This window comes from Gadus macrocephalus, chromosome 1 (genome assembly GCF_031168955.1).
Source record: "Gadus macrocephalus chromosome 1, ASM3116895v1".
NCBI lineage: Eukaryota > Metazoa > Chordata > Actinopteri > Gadiformes > Gadidae > Gadus > Gadus macrocephalus.
In genome coordinates, this window is record NC_082382.1 from 3,912,210 (window position 1) to 3,933,459 (window position 21,250).

Below are 21,250 nucleotides of genomic sequence, written 5' to 3' on the forward strand. Positions count from 1 at the left end.
TACATTATGGAAAATAATGAACTTTATCACAATATGCTAATTTTTTTAGAAGGACCTGTATTCTGTGTGGCAGGAAACACGTTTTGTTGAGATTTACATTCGCACCTGCATTTTCCCTTTGTGCTGTGTTGTTGCAATTTCTTTGAGATATTGTGTCTAGGATTGATAAGACTTCCAAACAAAGTAAAAAATGTATGCAGAGGGAGCACCAATCATGTTTTTCAACAGTTCCATGCCCTTGCAGGACCGCGTCTTCACTTTTTCAGTGGCAGAATGCTCGTTAGTGAAGTTACTAAAGGAAGCTAAATGATGAGGCATCTAACAAGGGGTCCTTGGGATCTCACAACCAGCGGCTGCTGGGCAAAGCTCAAAACAAAGATGATGCAAACATGTGTCAAATGTTAGTAATGTTTAATGGTTATCTCTTAAATGGTAACAGGTTGATATTCTCTGTCATAATTGAAGTGGTCTGAGGCATTTCCTTTCATGGAAAATCCTCCATGACACACAGCCCTGTTGTCTCTTCACATATTCAGACAAGGGTGGGGTACATTCAAAACATCTTTGGTAACAGTTGTTTAGACGATTTATGTTTCCAAAGACATGTAGTAGGCTACGCTACTATGTAATGCAGTTTTGTGAAGAAGTTTCCCTGCCTGCGATCGTGGTTATTCCTGGGTGAGGTTGTGGTGAAAGTCACTTTTTACAAAAGTTTTTGCAGGAAAGGAATGAAACATTAATATGGATGTATTGCTTGGAAACTACTACTGGTCTATATATTGCCATTCTAAAAAATTTGATCATAATTCACTTTTTTTTAGGCTTTTAATATATTGTTGGTAATGCCACAAAAAGATGCTTTAGTTTATTATGGTTTTATAAGCTTTAAAAACGTAACAACAATTGGTTGTTTTATGTTAGCTTACAAGGTGCTTATATTTAGAAGTTATTTCTGAATTGGTACAGGTTGCCATTCTAATAAATGTTTTAACGGTTGCTTTGGGACTATGGCCTGCTAATTTTATTAATACAATTAAGAATGGGCGGGGACCAGGGTCTTAATTTATTGAAAACAACTACAATGATTGTTGTTTTCTTAAATTAAAACATGCAGCAAGATAGCAGAAATAAATGAAAACAAGAACAGAATACAGCAGCATAGTCTTTCTAATGGAATAAACCAGAGATCTCAATCCAAAGTCCAAATATCCACAAAGAGGTGATAAGAGTAAAGACAAAAACAATAAAGTTTAACACCAAATGGATGGATGTCAAAAATAATTCTACACAGATGAGAACCTATCCAATAATCCAAAGCAAAGAACGATAACCCTATTTATTAAACTCTTGAGTCGGATCTCCCCATCGAGTGCTTGCTGATCCTTTGGTATTCAGACAGGACAAACTATTATTTTCTTACATAAGAACACAACCTTGTAGTTTTCCTATTGTTCTTCCTCTCCACAAAAAAAAGAAGAAAAACATTTATTTTCACCCTTTTCTTAACTTCCTGTTCCTATGTTCTGAGTCATAGTGTTCCTATAAAAAGAGGATGGATTGAGCTGGCCAAACCTAACCCTTTTCAATTTACCAACCAATGTGTGCAACATATGTGGAAGATGGATGCAAAATAAAGTCAACCCCTTTATTCAAATATGGGTTGGTCTTCTACACCAACTAAAATCCAAACGGGGAAACTTGTTCCTAAATTCAAAATGCTTTTATAAGCGTTCCATCAAAGTTTGAAGAAATTAAAGAAAATGATCTACTATGATACGATGCATTAATTGACATCTACTAGGTCCAACCGGGTCTAACCTCTGGGAAAGCAATTATATTGGTCTTATTACACGGCTCTTCTCAATGCCGCGGAACGCTCCGTTCACTTGCATGGGCCCTTACAACTTCTGGCTGTGAATTATATTTGATAATTCACCGTTGCTAAGTATAAAATGACTGCTGTCAAGGAAAGTGGATTATTTTGCCGTCTTTCGTATCACTTGCTCAACTTTAATTTTTCCAAGCGCATGCATGAAGCAGGCTGGCTATAACAGCATCATTAAAGTGATTCTGAATGTGTCCGACCAAAACAGGAAGGAAACCTCAAACATTTTGTTAATTGTATTATTCTATACACTGAACACTAGTACATTTACATTTACGTACTAGGGCACGGGTAGTAGACTTCTCTTCAATCGTTTAGTCTACTACCTGTGCTTTCTTGGTACTTAACAAGAGCAGAGCCAGAATGTGGTGTAAAGGGCCGGGACTGGTATGCAAATGTTTGTGATTGGGAGGTCACTCCTTATTGTAGATATTACACCTTAATACCATTCAGTTACAGCTAGGCTTTTATGTTTAGACAAACTGATTTACTAGGATTTTTTGCATCACTTTGACTATGCTAAATGGATTGAAACCACACGCAAGCAGACCTAAACTGAGGCGAATGACGGGTTTGGGTGACCAGGGACTTTTAAAACAGCTCAACATATTTCTCTCTTGGAACAGGGCCATTGTGAATTGTTGATGTAGAGAATTTACATGGATGTCTTGACAAAGGATGTCTCATGGGGATAGACACATCAGGGTTAAACTTTGCCTTAAACAAAAACGCTTTTACCTTAAGGCACAGAAGCAGGATTGAAGTGTCTGGGGAAGATATGACTAATTTAGTTGCAATCCTTCCAACTCCGATATAGACATTCATACACACCCACACAATTATATCTTCTTACTTCCGCTTGAGGCCTATGTCCTGCAGCTGATCTTGGAGTTTTAACATTATGCTCAGACGGCAGCCTACCCAGATTCATTTTTTGAGGTAAGTTCATAAAGAAATTGGGTAACACTATTAGTTTTAACGCTATAGTATAACTTTAATTTGTGAGCTGTTGAACCATCGGTTATTTACAAAAAAACATTCACTGACTGTATTTTAACATGAATGAATGAATAATAAGCAAGGAATCCAGTTAGATAATACACTGTACAGTATTAGATATGGTAAAAAAAAATATGAACAATGATGGTTGTAATTTATTACAAATGTGTTTGAATATCAATAAACAACTTACTAGATGAGCATACTAAATTGTTCATTATTTTTGTTGTTAGATGTGTTACTATGCTGTGAGTGAGTGAGCTTTACATATATTAATAAGTATAATCTTACAGTTAATAACACATTGGTTGCGACCAGGATCAACAAGGAAAATCAACAATGCAATGACATAAATCGTGCACACAGGACAATTGGGGTGCTTGTCGGATGTATGTAAGATGTATGCCCTATTATTATTGATTTGATTTAATATTCAATGACGGGGAAAAAACTACAGAAGAGTGCAACTTCTATTGACATAGTTCCTTCTACCGTTATTCATTGAATATATTGACTAGGCATGTCAAATGTAATACCCTTACATCATACAGCAACACTGTTAATGCAAAGAATGCACAGTAGTAGGAGTTCATGTTCAGTTCTTCAAATTTATACTTTTTATAAAATGTTTACGCACATATACTTTTTGCATCATGGAACAAAATGACCAAGAAAATCATGTTGAGCATAGGCCAAAATGTTGTGAAAATGTTGGTCAGGAGGAAGCTTCTAAAACACTGATGTATATTTGGAAATTCACAAAATGGCCTCCCGTCCATCCAATTGAAACATGATCTGCCAGTGCAGCAGAGAAGCTTTAGTTTGAAATGTAAATTTCAGAATTTATTCATGGGAAAAATAATAAAATAACATTAAATGACAATGACAACTGATGAAAACAAAAATTCTTCATGCTAATACTAACAAGTTCATTTGAACCCCAAAATACATTTCTTATAATTTACTAGCAATTGTATTCCTTGATTTTAAATCAGTCATACATGTTGAACAAACAGCTTGTTCAAAGCCTCATTAACAATGACATTATTTTAAAGTGTACTTAGAATGTAAGTAACTAAAGTTCACTGTATGTACAATGACTTGACTATTTTTGATTCTCCGTAAAAGTACCAGGTTAATGACAAACCAAATGGTGTTTACAGGTTCTTCAAGCAGCATTAAATATGAACACTACGACTCCCTTCTACGAATGGATTTATAGCCTCAATACAGACGACTACAGTGTGGGACCGGTGCACATGTGTGAAAGAGAGGATGACAACTCCCTCGGGGCCCAGCTTTCTGTGCTCTACTTCCTCATGTTTTTCCTCAGTCTGGTTGGGAATGGTTTGGTGTTGATAATTATCTACCGGTAGGTCAGCTGAATTTGTTTATATATTTATATACATTTGATGAGCAAATTTTTGTGAATAGGATTTAGGGTTAGGAAAGAATTCGAAAAACAGCTAGAAAGAGAAAGAGAAGGGTAGATCTGCTAATAGTTTCACTGCCATTGGAAAGCGTTGAATTCACTCACCTGGGGTGGAGCCATAATTACACCATGTGTCACACAGCTTGTGATTATTAGGGAAAGATTGATATGTCATTCCTGATTCAATAGGTAAGACAGGTTATGTTTTGCAGGCGCAGTCAAATAGGACAAACATTTTCACAGCATTTCACTCAATAAGCTCATCGCTGGCTATGGCTTTTCCAAACCATAATTAATACAAATAATTCCATTGTTATTTAGTCATAGCTAACCAAAAACAGCCGTTCCCAACTGTATCATAAATTAGCATATTTAAACTTTTCTATTGCTTTTCCAAAGTGAATGGGTCAACATGGTATAGGTTTTAATACCCTAGAATGTGACTGAGCACGGAAAAGCATGATACTGGGTTTCAGGTATTCGTACTTCAGACGTATCGGTACACTGAATTAGTGTCCAGTGCTACACAAAGTTTTAACATTGTTCCTTTTGTTCCTTAGGTTTGAAAAGTTGACAACCGTGACCAACATATTCCTGCTAAACCTGGTGGTGTCTGATTTAATTTTCATGAGCAGTCTTCCCTTCTGGGGCATCTACCAACAACTCTCCACCTGGGTCTTTGGCACATCCATGTGCAAGATTGTGGGCAGTGCCTACTTCCTGGGCTTCTACAGTTCCATCCTTTTTCTAACCCTGCTGACCTTTGACCAACACCTTGCAGTTGTTTACTCCCTTGTTGCATCACGTCTGAGAAGACAGACCTATGCAATTGCCTGTTGTACTGGGGTTTGGCTTCTTAGTTGTTTGGCTTGCGTTAAACCAATTATTTTGTATAATGTCTTCACTGACTTGAACAACAAGCAGTTCTGCGAAGAATATCCCAGCAATGTTATGGTGAACACCTTTGTTGACATGTCTTTCTTGAAAGCTTTCTGGATATACCTTCAGCTCTTTTTTTTCTTTTTCTTCCCTTTGGCTGCCATTGTTTACTGCTACATCAGGGTCACTATCACTGTAGTATCAACAAGAATTAACGCCAAGTTCAGGACAGTGAGGATGATTTTTTTCATTGTTTTGATATTCTTTCTGTGTTGGACCCCATATAATGTTGTTTTACTATTGCACTATTATTTTGGTGGGTCCACATCCTGTGAGAAAATGCAAAGGCTTGGTTATGCACTTCAAGTCACACGTAACATTGCTTATCTTTACTTTTGTATTAGTCCCATCCTTTATTCATTTGTTGGCAGAAAGTTCCAGAACCATTTGAGACAGCTGCTGGCGAAAAGCCTTCCATGTATAAAGTAGCATGCTGCTTTCAGTTATATCCAGGGATTGTGATTCCTGTCTTGAGAGTGAATGCAAATTATTCTGCAGTAAACAATGTGTTGGCAAATATATACATAAATAATAAACTAAATAGTGGAAAATTAAAGTTTTTTTTATTAGATGGGGACACAGCTCTTATTATATTCATTGGAGAACTCGTTTTCAAAAAGTATTTTTTCAAAATAAGTACAGGCTGTGTGTTGCATTGGAGCATATGTCAACATAGTTGTTTCAGTATTATAAATATTGAATTTGTATTTTGCTGAAGTTACAAGGTTTCATTCCTGCTGTGTTGTGTCGAAAAACAAATGACATGGATAACTTCAGTACTTTTGTTGACATTTTTTATTGGTCATCAAAACATGACAGATTTCTTCCCTTTGTTAGGAGGAAGTCAACATATTCCTACATGTTCAGTACATTTCTTAGTATACTTCCTTATTTATGTTCTCAACTTTTCCATGTTACTTCACATATTCTTTGTAAAAGGTGATTACTCCCAGTTCAACATATTGTCAGATTCTGCAGACCAGAAGTTGTTGTCAGGTCTCCAGTTATACTCTACTCCAGCATTGGTTAATCTGTCACAATTTTGCAGATTTGCTAAAAGATATTTATATTTTATGTGTTTTTTTATTTCTGGTTATGACAGAAAAATCGATGTCTTTAACAAATGCAATCATAATTTTTTATATTTTTTTATTAATTGCCATTATTAGTAATGTTTCTAGTATTAGTTACGGTTTAAGTCAATGGTCAATTTAAGCTGAAGTGGCACTTTTATTAACAAAAATGAACAAGCCCTAGGCTCAGCCCAACAGAAAACAGAAAGAGGTTTGGCATCTTGGCCATGGAGAAACCTAAAATAAAGCTCCCGAATCACCGGTCTCCTCCGGGATAATCAGTTCATAACTCAATGTGGTGGGGTGGTGAAACGTCAATCTCGTCAAAGTAGCTACTCCAAAGCTGTTTGTTGATCGTCGGGTAGAGCGTTCCGCATCAGATAATGGAGGGGGCTGGCCAGGGTGGCGTAGCCTGGGGACCGGGGGATAAACCTCTGGTAGTAGCCAACGAGACCCAGGAACGACTTCAACTGTTTCTCAGAGTTGCAAGCTTGTGCATCTCTTTCTTACTGTGATCTGACACAAATTTAGATCCAAGTCACTCAAGCCACGTTCTGTTAGGGCTTCTGCCATGTCAGACAGGTCTGCTTTTTGTTCTTCTGTGATATGTTGGCTGTTGGACTTAAAACATGAAAGCTCATCAGGCTAAAATTCCAAAACAGCCAGACATGGGGTACGCATCTGCCAATTTAGCATTCCCCTTGATTTTTGCTTATCAGTGGGGTTTATGACCTTCATAGGGACCCACCAATCTCACCACAGAGGAGTCACCAGTCTGTCGACAAGAACCCTTCTTGGGATTTAATTAGACTTTGTCGGCTCAACCCCCACATTGCAGCCCAGGGGACCACGTGATTTTTCCAAGAGCTTTCCTCAAACCAGGTTTTCCTCTCAAGAGTGTCACAACTTGGTTGAGTTTGACGTTCCTATGAGGTTGGGCACAGCCTCACCTTTCAACCGAGAAATTCATCACGCCCTCCAACATCAGTCGTCTCAGAAGTCATTGTCTAGAATACATCTGAATCCTTGAAACTGTGTGTCAAATACTTGATTAAATTTTTTTCTATGATGAACTCATCCACCTGACCGGGAACTAGTGTGGGCACGTTCACTGTACATCCATACGCTTCAAGCTGCAGATCACAAAGTCTCTTCGGATGGACTCTCTTCCCTCCACATCCGATCAGGACATTATCCAAGTCTTGCTGAACATCATTGTCCAGGATGCCAGTGACATTGTTCTTCTGTTCTACAGCCTCACACACAGAACATGCCATTGAACCTGCGTCTAACATGGAGTTCACTGTTTCATATCCATTAACAATATGTGTGTAAAACAAACTATTGCTTCTCTTTAAATGCTGTGTGTTCTAAAAGATGACAGTCTGATGACTGAGAAGACTCTCGCAGACTGATTTATACCAACAGTAAATCACAGGGATTTCCTTTAAGACCCACACTAAACTTCATCTTAAAATGTAGGCCGTCTAGTTTTCCTGTTGTGGAGTGGTGGAAGGGGCAGGCCAGGCTGCAGGGGAGGCCGTGTTAGGGCACTCATGTTTCATGTATCCTCACTGGAGACAAACGAAACACAGGCGCTGTAGCTGACAATGGGCTATAGTACCATGAGAACCGCTAAGACTCCTCTCTGATTTGAGGGGTTGTAACCCCGAAAGTCAGAAGGTCTTGCAGGGGTAGTTAAACAACCCAATGCCTTACTGAGCATCTCAGCCATCGCATCAATTCTGCAAGTTCCGCACTTCCCTGGGGTTGACCCACACTCTGCTTGTGGGAATGCAACATAACTTAGGGCTCAGATCCACCTATCTCCTGCATGCCAATGCTCACTGTAGTAACTGTTAAGGGTACGGAACGTGGGGACCCAAGTGCAGAACACGGAAGGCAAGAGACGGGGTAAAGGGAAACGGGGTTTATTGGTAGGCAGGCGGGTAGTCAGACAGGCAAGGGGTCAGGTAACAGGCGGGCGATCAGACAGTCAGGGGCTTGGCGACAGACCGGTAACGAGCAGGCAGTCAGGCAGGCAAGGACTCGACAGGCGGGTAGTCAGGCAGGCAGGGGTTCGATGGCGGGGGAAGTACTAGAGAGGAAGAGAGGTGGTTATCAAGGGTTCAGGCTAGAGACAGAGTTTTCAAGAATACTGGTAAGACCGATACTGACTGTGTAGACGTAACGACGAACTGGCGCCAGCTGATAGGAGATCTCCGGCTGAAGTAGGGAATGGTGATTTGATGATTGCAACCTGGTGTGTGAGGAGAAGGACCACTGGCGTAAAGTGGCCACTAGATGGAGGTAGTGGACCGCGTAGCAGGACGTGGCGTGACAGCAACTGCTTGTCTGGCAGAGCGTTCCGCTGCAGGTTTGCTGGGCCTGGACTTCCTCTGCCTGTGGTATTCGCCAATCCTTTCTTGGACCTCTTTAGCCGTCAAACTGTCAGCTAGCTTGATTTTGAATGCAACCCACAAGGAAGGTTCATTACAGTGTCTCACAAACATCATGGCCACCTCTTGGTTGAGGTTCTCCATGCCTTTGTCCTGATGCTGAAGACACTATTCTGCTTTTTATATGTTTACTTCCGGTAAACCAGTTAATAAGCCATTTTACCATACCTACTTAGCTCACTATATCTGCCACGTATGGAAGTCTGCTCCTTCTCAAAATATAGGATAATCTGCACATGGCAATATACTTACTTCCATGAAGTGTAGCAGTACAGCGTCGGCCACTTTACCATGGGGTCGCTGGTTCGTGTCTGACCTCGACCATCTTATTGTAAGACATGGCATAAGAAATCAAACAATGTTTACACATAGGCGTAGCGGCCATATACATTGGGGGGGGGGGGGGTACAAGTCCCCCCCAATGTTCAGATATGCCCAAAATGTCCCCCCCAATAAATCGCTGGGAATAGGGATATAGCAATTCAACATTTCTATGGGTATAACACTTAGGTTTTCCCTGAAGTACACTCCGTTCCCTGAACGCATCTCTGCACAAAGTGCGCGCCGCACACCCTAATAACTCAATCCGATTCCATCTACAGCTCTTACAGCCAATGAGAATATGGCTGTTCGGGCTAGCTAGCCAATGGGATAGATCCATGATTTGATTCGTCCCCGCACGTGCGGCTCGGTGACGGTGACTCGTCACTCGATTGCATTCATCAACCGTCTTTTTAACATGACCACGGAATCAAAAACATCAACAACAGCAAATGAGTGGCGTGTTACAATCGAAAACACAGGTAAGTTATGAAGCTTTTGATAGTGTCTCTCAAATTTCGTGGGTTGTTGTCGCTTCTCTAGCGAGCAGCATCATTAGCTATGTGTTACCTATATAAGCCAGCTAGATGACGTTGGCCCCGGTGTTGTGTCGAGATCGGTTTCCCCGTCGAGATGTGTTTCCCCTAGTCCCCGCCCCCGTCCGAAATTACCCGAAGAGCGAAGGAAGCGCGCGTACACAAAAAGCTCGCCCACGAGCTGCTGTGCTCGTACCACAGAGGCACTTTGGAGAGAGCTAAGGTTCAAAACTGACTTTCTTTAGCGAGTTTAATCTGAAGATGTTGTATTGTAGATTTCTATCAATAAAAAATATTATTTTTGTGAGAGACTTTTCATTTTGAATGTTATGGACTTTTGGAAGGAAGTGTGCTCATTCATAATACTGTCAGATACTGTTCCCCCTCTGTTCCATAGGAAAGGAGGCTCACACATCTTTGAAATTCATACTGCTGACTTATTTCCCCACAACAGATAAGTGCTGTGATTTTCAGGCTGATATCACTAAATTTGACCATTTAGAACAGGGGGAACGCATCCTGACAGCTTGGAATATTACTGTCAGATACCGTTCCCCCAGGGGGAACGGTATCTTCGGGTAATTTCGGACGGGGGCGGGGACTAGGGGAAACACATCTCGACGGGGAAACGATATTTATGTTATTATAACTCTAGTTCTATGATTGTAGGCGTAGCCGTCTAGGCTTCGCCTTATGGGCTTGTCCCGTGCGCGCGCCTGCGCGCGCACGGGACAATTCAAACTATGCACCTATGAAAATTCAAACTATGCACCTATCAGCGTGGGCACCGCCCACATTTCCCACGGTATCGTGTCTATATAACGCGGTGTATACCGTCGCTCATCCTCCAAGCTTTTCTTTCAGCAATTGGAGGGTACAGCAGGTGGGAAACTAGACGGCTACGCCTACAATCATAGAACTAGAGTTATAATAACATAACTATCGTTCTATTTCATGTAGGCTACGCCGTCTAGGCTTCGCCTTATGGGCTAAGGTGAAGCTGCGAGCGGAGCCCGATCAATGTACTCCTGCTGGACCCCAGTCAAAAAGACCTAAGTCACCAGAACACATTAAGACTAAAAAAGCCAAGGAAGTGTAAAACACAACAGCTTTATAAAAAACTAATTCCTCCTAGATCAAGCAAGGCAATGATCAAGGGAGAAAAAAGTGAGTCTGTAAAGACTCCGGCTCTATTCCGTGCTTCATGGAACCCATGAAAGGAAAAGAAAAAACCAGAGCAACTAGGTTTCCATTAGGTCCGCTACCACCGGGGGCGGAGCTACGGAATTCGGCTCTCCAATAATGGGACTCTCTCGGCCGTTTCTTATTTGAAGAAAACGGCGGGAGTGCCATACTGGTAAACAAAACCACCAGACAATTGGCGAGCCAATAGAAAAACCCCTAGCCTGTTTTTCATTTGAAAAAAGGTGGGAGAGTAAGACTGGTAATCAAGTACAACTCGCCAGCCGGCGAGAGGAAATCCAACCACGACGCTTTAAAGAACATGTCTATATTCTTAAGCCGTAAAAGGGGTCCCGGACTCTAGCACAGAGTTGCCGAGTGAGCCCCTGGACATGTCTAACATGTAAAAACGGACAAAGGGGCCGGGGGAAGACCAAGACGCAGCCGCGCAGATGTCTTCCACCGAAACGCCCTTGAGTAGAGCCGTTGAAGCGGCCACGCTCCGTGTGGAGTGAGCTTTAACGCCCAACGGTGGCGCCAAGCCCTGCCGAGAGTAGGCTAGGCAAACACCCTCACATACCCAGCGAGAAAACCGCTGCTTAGAGAGAGCGCGGCCCCTGCTAGCGTCGCTATAACACACAAACAACTGTTGTGTGGAGCGGAACGCTGCAGAGCGATTCACGTACATAGCCAACGCCCGAACCGGGCACAGGAGATGCAACTCCGCCTCCGCCTCACTAGAATGAAGCGGGGGGTGAAAAGCCTTAAGCACAATATCCCTCGACCGAAAAGAACTATTAATGTTCTTCGGGAGGAACGCAGGATTAGGTCTGAGCAACGCAAAGGAGCTGTCCTCGTTTAGCAACAAGCAACTCGGGCTGACAGACAGAGCGGTTAGCTCACCGGCCCGCTTGGCAGAAACCAAGGCCAACAAGAGCGCCGTCTTAAATGACAGGGCATCCAAACGGGCCTGAGAGAGAGGCTCGAAAGGATCCCTGGACAATCCGCGCAACACGGTGGGGAGATCCCAGCGTGGTGTAAGCACGCGTGAAACAGGCCTAACCCGTCTAGCCCCACGCAAGAATCTCTTGACCAGTGGATGGCTGAAGATCGGTCCACCATCACAGCCTGCATGGCCAGCCGAAACGGCTGCCGCATAGACCTTGATAGTGGAGAAGGCCAAACCTTTTTCCAATAAGTTTTGCAGAAACGAAAGCACGCTTCCCACCTCGCATTGAGATGGGACAGCGCGGTTCGTCTCACACCAATTAGAGAAGGCGCACCACTTCGCCGCATAGAGGGAAGAAGTAGAAGGCGCACGAGCACTCTGAATAGTGTTGATAACCGTCTCAGGCAAACCTTTGCCCTGCAGGATCAACCTCTCAGGAGCCAAACCAACAGCCGTCCCGAGACATCGGGCGGGTGGTGCACCGTCCCGTGGGCCTGTGAAAGCGCATCCGGCCTGAATGGTACTGGCCAAGGCGCCGACCGCGAGAGCGCGGCCAGCTCTGGAAACCACATAGCTGAACGGTTCTCCGGGGCCACTAATATCAGGGACAGTCTCTCCTGTCTGACCCGTTCCAGAAGAGGAAGGATCAGCTGGAGCGGGGGAAACGCATACAAGAGGGCCCGCGGCCAAGGTGTGTGTGCCAACGCATCTACCCCCAACGGGGGAAGATCCCGAGGGCTGAGGGAGAACCACCACCTGCAGTGCGTGTTCTCCCGGGACGCGAAGAGGTCCACCTGCGCTGTCCCGAACCTCTGCCAGATCAGTCTGACAATGTCGGGATGTAACCGCCACTCGTCTCGGCGGGGACCGCCTCGAGACATGAGGTCCGCCCCAAAGTTCTGGGCGCCCGCGATATGCAGGGCTCTCAGACTGCGGAGATACTGATGAGCCCAAAGCCAGAGCTCGACCGCCTTTCGGTGGAGAGCAGGGGAGCGGACTCCCCCCTGTCTGTTGATGTACGCCGCCGCCGACACGCTGTCTGTCCTGATCAGAACGTGGCGGCCGCGCACCAGGTGAAAGAAATGCAACAGCACTTTCCTCACAGCGTCGAGCTCCAACACATTTATGTGTGCTGTAGGGGGCGTGCGCCACTCGTCTCCGACCGAGTGAGAGAGGCACGTTCCTCCCCAACCCGTCAACGAGGCGTCCGTGAAGACCACTACGTAGGACGCCACCCTGCCCAGGGGAACACCCTTGAGAAAGGGCGGAGGGTCCTTTCCAATATTCCAGGTCTGGCGACACCGAACGGGGGACGAGGAGCACCCTGAGCTTGTGTCGCCTGGGGTCCAACCGTTGGCGAGCAAACCACCGCTGGAGTCTGCGCATAAAAAGCAGACCCAGGGGGACCACGGGGTGGGCAGCTGCCATCAGCCCCAACAGGCGCATGGTGGACAGTGCGGTCACGTTTCTGCGAACGTGAAAACGGGAGAGCGCCGACAGGATGGCGTCTCGCCGAGGAGGCGAAAGCATCGCAATCATGGTGGCTGAGTCTAGGCAAAGCCCCAAGTAGACTGTCTGCCGGCTGGGGAGCGGGGAGCTCTTCTCCCAGTTGATGGCAAAACCCAGGAAGGAGAGATGGTTTATCACCAACATGGTGTCCCTTCTCGCGGTCTCTTCTGAGTTGCTCAGAATAAGCAGATCGTCTAGGTATAAGAGAATCCTCTTTCCCTGACGTCTGAGCGGTTCCAACGCCGTCTCCACACACTTCGAGAAGGTGCGCGGAGCCAGGGAATAGCCGAACGGCAGACACTGGTACTCGTACGCCATCCCCATAAAGGCAAAGCGGAGAAACTTCCTGTGCGCCTGCCGAACAGGGACGTGGAAGTAAGCATCCTTGAGATCCAGGGATGTGAACCAATCGCCCTCTCTCACACACCGGAACAATGCTCCGACCGTGAGCATTCTGAACTTCCTCGTGGCAACGAATCTGTTGAACACGCGAAGATCCAGAATAGGTCTCATTTCCCCTGACTTCTTGGAAACCAGGAAGTAGCGGGAATAAAAACCTAGGTGAGACTCGTGGGGGGGAACGACAGTGATGGCCCCCTTTACCAAGAGACGTGCCACCTCTGCTGCCAGAGCCGTGCTCGCAGCCGGGTCCCGTAGCGTGGTCTCCACCAACCCCATAAAGGGTGGGGGACGACGCTTGAACTGTATGGGATGGCCCCATCTCAACGTGGTGTCCAACCACGATGGCAGAACGCACCGCTCTTGCCAACACGCATAGCGGTTGGAGAGAGGGCGAGCCGACAGCTGACAGCTGCCCCTACCGCCTCCACACTGCGTGTGAACCAAGGGGGGCTTCCCACGAAAGGGAGGAGGCTCAGCGAGCGTAGGAGACGTACCAGAACTAGCAGCTGTAAAAACAACGAGCTGTCTAGACGTCGCGCTCGTGCCCGCTGAACAGGGAGCGAGCCGTCCGGCCGCAGCACCTGTGCGCATGCGCTGTCCGCAGGCTGTAGCCACAGCGCGCGGACCCATCTCCTCACCTATAATGTGGGGAACCAGGAGACCGGTACAAGCGGCCGTATCCACGGGCTCGTGCAACGAGTCTCTGATCCGTCCATGAGGCTCCAAGGGACGCCGCTTCTTAGAAGCAGGTGAACCAGAGGCCATGTGAACACGCCGTCCGACCGTCACCCTACAGCCACCGGGCTGAGAGGGGGAAATAGGCAACATGGAGGAGCGCACCACAAGCGTAGGACGCAGGTGGCCTGGGGAATATCGCTCTTTAGGTACCATGTACTGCCGTTCGGCCGAACGGTCTTTACTCTTTTCTTTAATAGGGAAAGAAAAAGTAGGAGCAAGCGTCCGGAACTTCCCGGTCCGTGGCGCTACTGCTCTCCCCGTGCGCGGCGGCTGCGGCTGCTGCACCGGGGCTGGAGTCGGAGGCGATCCCATGGAACGCTGGGACCGGCCTAGACCGCGCTTCCTCTCAGCCTGCTGGCGGGAGGAGCCCGTGAGAATCGCCCCGAACCGGGAACGATTCTCACGGACTGACTGCTGGTGCGCGAGCACCTCGGAGAACCTGGGACCAAATAGGCCATCCGGCGCTAGTGGACCCTGGACGAGGCTGGCCCGCTCTCGTTCCGGCACCGCAGTGTGGGAGAGCCATATGACCCTTTGAATCATGGTAGCCCACGCCATATGCTGGCCGGCCGAAACGGCTATCGGCTGGCATAGCTGGAGGATGGCGCTGGAAAAGCGGGAAACCGCCAGCCATCTCGCGGCTTCCTCCGGGCCGTAGGCCTCCCTGTCAGCCGACAAGGAGACCATGGCAGAGGAGAGCAGGGCGATGTTGTTGACCGCCGCCGCGGATTGAGAGGCACAAACGGACACCCTGTCCGTTAGGCCGACAATCTGCTTCTGGAGGCGGTCGGGGGGCAGCGGCTTTTCGTTAAGGAGCCCGGCGCCCGGACAGAGAAGCGCTGCCAGGGGAGGCTCCAGGCGAGGGATCCCCCTCGCCTGAGTATCGGCCCACCCCTCCACGTTGGTGAAATCCGTGTAGGATCTTACCGGAGCCTTCAGGGTCGAAGGGTCCTCACCGGCAGCAATAAACAAGTGCTGCAAAGGCGGGTACAAGGGGCACTGGGTAACCCGCCGGGAAAAAGATGGGGTGCGAAAGCACTCGCCCTGCATATCGTCAGATACGGGGGCGAGAGGCGGGACCGGCATGGGAATCCCTTTGATGGCCGCCGCCTCACCCATGATCTCCCGGAAGAGATCGGTCATCCGGCGCGGACCCTCGTGTTGTATGACGGTGGCGGTTGTAACCCGAGAGCGGGAAAAACCGGACGCCGAGTCGCCGAAGACGTCGTCCAGAGAGGCGTCGATGATGCCATCGTCGACGTCAGGTCCGAACAGGTCGATGGCGTCAGCCATTTCCACCGCAGGGGAAAAGAAGAGATGCCTGGAGAGGATCCCCTCTTCAGGCAGCTCCCGGCAGGCGACACAGGAGACGGGGGCCGCCATAGCAGCCGCGGCGTGGTCGGCGCCGAGGCACCAAAAGCACGCCAAGTGCCCGTCACCCGGTGCCAGGGAGGCGGGACAGGAGGCGCATAGGAGTCCTGAAAAGGACCTAGCTCTAGGAGCGCTCTCAGGTGGCCCTGAAAAGGGCCGTTTGTCCGCGGCCTCGCCCGAGCCGCTGCCACCGGCTTGGGAGATCCGTGTTGAAGTTCTCATCTTCTTAATTGTAGTTCTCAATTTCTCACTGATAAGCACAAGTGCTGAAAGAAAAGGGAGGATGAGCGACGGTATACACCGCGTTATATAGACACGATACCGTGGGAAATGTGGGCGGTGCCCACGCTGATAGGTGCGCGCGCACGGGACAAGCCCATAAGGCGAAGCCTAGACGGCGTAGCCTACATGAAATAGAACCGATCTCGACACAACACCGGCCTCATTATGCCGACGTCTCAATGCTCCGAAATGTTCCCCATTAGATCTAAATGCATGGGCAGTTTGGTTTTAAATGTGCTGGGGACAGAGATGCATTCGGAAGTGCATTTTCAGAATAAGGTTGCACTAGTTTTTCTCTCTTTAGTGCAGTTAATGAAAGGTTCTGAAAGACGGCATACCCATGTAGCTAATACTAAGGAATAAAATGTATACAAAATCTGTCTGGCACGTTTTATGAAGAAAACGTTTCCAAAAAGTATCGGACATATGACCCACTATGTTCTGCTCCATGTATCCAATGTTGACAACGTGACATGACATGGCTAAGCTACCAACATAAACAAGAGGAGCTAGGAAAGGAAATTAACTGCGTGTTCAAGTTCAGAATGGGGCAAACGTGTGGCTACACTACACACAGCACTACAAAAATCGTCAAGATTGTATTTGGTGCTGCTTAGTGCGAGACAGAGAGAGAGGCCTTCACAAATTAACAAATGCCAGTGACAGTAAAGGTGTTGGCAAGCTGTAACAAATATGCATTAGCAACCTTTGCTGGTTTAAGTGAATTCACCATCCTCTTTAGGGTGACTAGGCTTGGAGGTTTGGAGAGCGAAAGAGAAGAGCAAATGATTGGGAGTAGGAGAAGGGAGGTAAGGATGATAGTAGAATCTCATGTTAGCCAGGCCTGCCTCAAAATTGGCTGTGTCGCACACACACACTTGTGTATGTCACCATGGGTAAATCTTTCACATGCACTGTAGGCCTACGAAGTGCGCAACCATTCTCAGCACTCCATTTTAGGAACTATCAATGTTGAAGTTTTAACTTGTCTCTCATGATGTTAGTGGAGCTTGTGTTATTTCACAGTCGTCATGAGCAAGAGGAAACAAGAGGGTTGCAGAGACATTCAGCAATGTTTTGCCTCGTCTCAGAAAAGAAGCAAAGTAACTAAAGAGGGGTGAGAAAATGAGAAGTGTTAACCTATCAGTTGTAGCATTACAGTACAGTAGAGTTAATAGACTACAAAAAACTAGCCATAGAATTATTGTCATTCAGATCAAAAGTGGTTTGTTGACTATATGAGAGAGGAACAGTACTTAGTTATCTGATAATATTTCTTCCCTGTGGCATGTCCACTTTGTCCACATGTCCAAACCATGGCTACACCTCTGGTTTACTATGATACATCCATTAGGCCATGGCCACCATGCTCGCCTTATTGTAGGACCACGTTATTGTTGTAACTTCACATCCTGTATCCTGTGTATGTCAGCATTTACCCTTAATGCGATATTAGACAACCTGTGGAAGTATACGCTTGTCTTAAGGGGGTACGCACCCATGGGTGGGGATGAAAACAGGCATCAGGCATGACACTTTATGGACCAAACCATTAGGTTAGGGGTTTTCACAAATAATGAAAACCCCTAACTCAGGAGGTAGAGCGGGTTTGCTGGTAACCGCAAGGTTGCTAGTTCAATCCCCGGCTCCTCCTAGCTGGGTGTCGAGGTGTCCATGAGCAAGGCCCCTAACCCTAACTGCTCCCGACGAGCTGCATGGTTAACTCCATTGTCAGTGTGTGAATGTGTGCATGAATGGGTGAATGTCAGGCAATATTTTAAAGCGTGTTTGATAAAACCGCTATATAAATGCACTTCCATTTACCATTTACCATATAATATGTACAAGCAGTGTTTTGCAATGACCAACTATTTATTTGTGTTTGTAAGTTCAATGGTTTCTGCATGTACCTGGTGAAATAGGTTTAAGGTATATTGTGGCTGTGAAAGTTGTGTTTACTATTTTCTGAATTGTAATTAATTTATTTCAAGACAGACATTAATTTTGTACAACAAGAGAATATGCGTTGTGCCAGGTTCTAGCATATTGCTATTTTCGACCTGTATTCCCTGGCCAGGTTGGTGGAATAGTACATACAATTTTGTATAGAAAGAAGAAAATAAGTAAAATAACAGAACAAAGCATGCTGCATTCAGATACATACTCACTCACAGCCTCAACTTTGAGTGAATACCTTATGTATCTGACGTTAGCTAGGTTATATTTCAGTGTGTTTCTCCGTTTTTTAACATGTTTTTTAAAACTAAGAGTTGGTTCAAGGGTAACACCTAAGTACTTGAATTTATCCACATTGTTAATTGTTTGCCCATTTATTGAGACGTCGGGGCAATCTTTTACAGGTTTTTCTAAGTTTAAGGTGAGGCATGTGTTGTGTAACCAGACAGTAACCTTTTGCATTGCCTTTGTTAATTTCTTGGCAACCTCTGTAGCGCTCTTACCATGAGTCTATGTATCAGTGTCGTCTGCATACATTATTATGCTGATATCATTACACATTGAAGGCAGGCCATTTTATATATTGTGGTGGCCCAGCCGCTGAGCAGTGCCCCACATGGCCACGTGGTGGCCACAAAGGCAGGCAAAGGCAGCCAAGGGGTGTGGTTCTGGATGGGAGGTACTACTCAGCTTACCCTGCACAGGTGCGCTGAGTTAGCCCTGCAATCAGAGGGCCTTTTTAACTCCACAAGAACAGGCTGAAGACAGACTGGCTGGAGGAGCGTGTGGAGACCAGAGACACGTTCGGCCAGTCTCGTGGTAAGAGGCCTGTGGCCAACCCTCTTGATCACTCCACCTAATCAATGAAGTTACGTTCAAGTGGACCGAAGAGCTGTTTTGTCGGTGTGTGTGAATTGTGTCGTGCTGAAACCCGACAGAAGGCCTGCAGCTGAAGAGGAACCCCAACGACTCCAAGAGGAAACCCAAGCCGAGCTAGGGCGAAGAGGTCAGTGGCAGGGACCACAGACCCCACTAACTTTGGTCTATCTTTCTCTCTCTCTCTCTGGCCCCACCCCAGGAAGAGCCAGAAAGGGCACCCTGACGACAGCCGCCAACCCAGTGAAGATTTGAGTTGCCTTTTGCCCCCTCCCTTTTCCCCCTGCACCTTTTTATAAATAAATGACATAAGTTGATTTCACCGCAACCCCTGCTTCTGCCTGTTCTATTCTAATTGGTGATCCCACTGTTGTACCTCAGAGACCAGGCGCCCACAATATATGCTAAAAAGTAATGGTTCCCAAGATTTATTGTTTCGGTATACCCAGTGGGCATGCTTTAAATTGAGAAAACGTATTGTTTACACGCACAGAGTCATAAGGTATGATTTTATCCAGTTTTGGGTGTGTGATGAATGATTGTAATTACCAAGTTTGTGAAACATTTTGTTTTCATTGACAGTATCAAAGGCCTTGTACAGGTCTAGAAAGTACGCACCAACCACTCCTCCTTGGTCTAGGCTCTTAGCAGAGGCACCTTTTTGGGGTCAATCAGTTATACATGTTAGTCTGTTTTTTGTTTAGTATTGTCTGTTTTCTGTAAATTGTACATAAAGGTCAATAGGCTCTTCAAGTTTGGTCTCACATAAGCTGTTATTGGCCGGGACAGATCTACATGACGACAGACTTTGTGGTCTGGATGGGTCGGGATGTTGACTATGAGATTACGGGTTCCGGGGGGGGGGGGGGGGGGGGGGGTTAATGTTGTGTTCACGGCCTCACTGGTGTCCTCAGTAATCCAGGACGATGAGCTGTCCTCAAACCAAAATTGTAATATCCATTGGAAAAACCAAAGCAGAGAGAAATGACAGGTTTACCCGGTTAAAATATGATAAACATGTCACCAGAATTGTTCCCCATAGCAATAACAAAATAACCCAAACTTTACTTATTGAGGAAAAAAGTGCTCGACATGGAGATGACCATTTACCAAGCCATCTCCCAATCGCTGTAGTTGACATAAGGCCTAAAGTTCAATGTAAAAATATTCACTGCTACGCTTCAACCAAGGTGTCTGCGCCACTACATTGTGCTGGCTTTTACTGTGCTCCTCCAGATCAGGGACACAGGGTGGTGTTTGAATCCGGTTCATGTCGAGTTAGAATTCACCAATGCGTTTACATGAAACTAATTCGATAATTCTAAATCAATTTATTTGATTAATCTGACTGATTGGATTACTAAAAATGCATGTATACACCTTAGTCTGACTAGAATCGAATCGGGTTAATCATAGTCGTATTAAGACCCCTCGATTATTCGATTGATAGTCGCATTAAGCGTGCATGTATACTTTAAATTAGATTGGAATTGGATTTTGCGTTGTGCACATGCTCGAGAGCATAGACAAACTATGGCTTTAATCAGATTAAGCGGTGCAGGTCAACGTACTGAATGATACATGAAGGAGGTATTCCATGTGTGTGTGGTGATGGCTTTGTGCCATGTGCACAACAAGTGTGCAGCCTCACCCAGCCCTAGAGTCTAATCACTCTCACTCGGGACAGTTGAGGCCGATTAAGGCCACGAACAGTCTGCATAAAACTGGAGGTTGGGGTGGGACATTCTCAAAAGGTGGGAGGGATTGTCACAGTGGCTGGGGTGTTTCAGATTAGTATTTAAATCTGTCAAAAACCAAAGCTAGCTTTCAATCACCGTGCTATGAGTTAGTTGAAAAAAATAAAAAATTTAAGGCCAGTGCAGGCATCTTTCATAATCCGTCGTTTACAAGACGTAAGGTCACCTTCTGGGCGCAAATATATAAAAGAAACATTGAATAGTATTATTTTTTTAATTGAAGTCTATACTTAAAGTATATTTACTATAGGTTACCCATAGGGTTAATTTGGTTATTTTGGTTAATTATTGTTATTATTTTGTTATGTTTTGACGAAGTCCATGAGTATTATTTTATTTTTTATATAAAAACATATTTCTTTAAATACACTATAATGTCTTATTTATTTTATAATACAATATTTTAAAATACCCATTCCTAAACTATCTATTCGCTTTGGATCACATAAATCCAATGCGAGCAGTCCAGCATAAGGTTAATGGGAGACGAACTATTTACAGCCTAATAAGGGGGCCCCAGGCCCTCCGTCCCGGCCTGAATCCCAACTCCTGTACCCAGAGCAGGGGGCCCCAGGCCCTCCGTG

At 45.7% G+C, this 21,250-nt stretch overlaps 1 protein-coding gene across 1 annotated transcript; it reads left to right on the plus strand.

Annotated features, from left to right (window-relative positions):
* Positions 1–1,063: 1,063 nt before the first annotated feature.
* Positions 1,064–7,646, plus strand: LOC132466178 (C-C chemokine receptor type 1-like). The gene is made up of 2 exons (XM_060063250.1): positions 1,064–4,256; positions 4,877–7,646. Exons 1-2 carry the CDS (start codon positions 4,069–4,071, stop codon positions 5,682–5,684), a joined length of 996 nt encoding a protein of 331 aa, XP_059919233.1. The 5' UTR covers positions 1,064–4,068; the 3' UTR covers positions 5,685–7,646.
* The last annotated feature ends 13,604 nt before the right edge of the window (positions 7,647–21,250 follow it).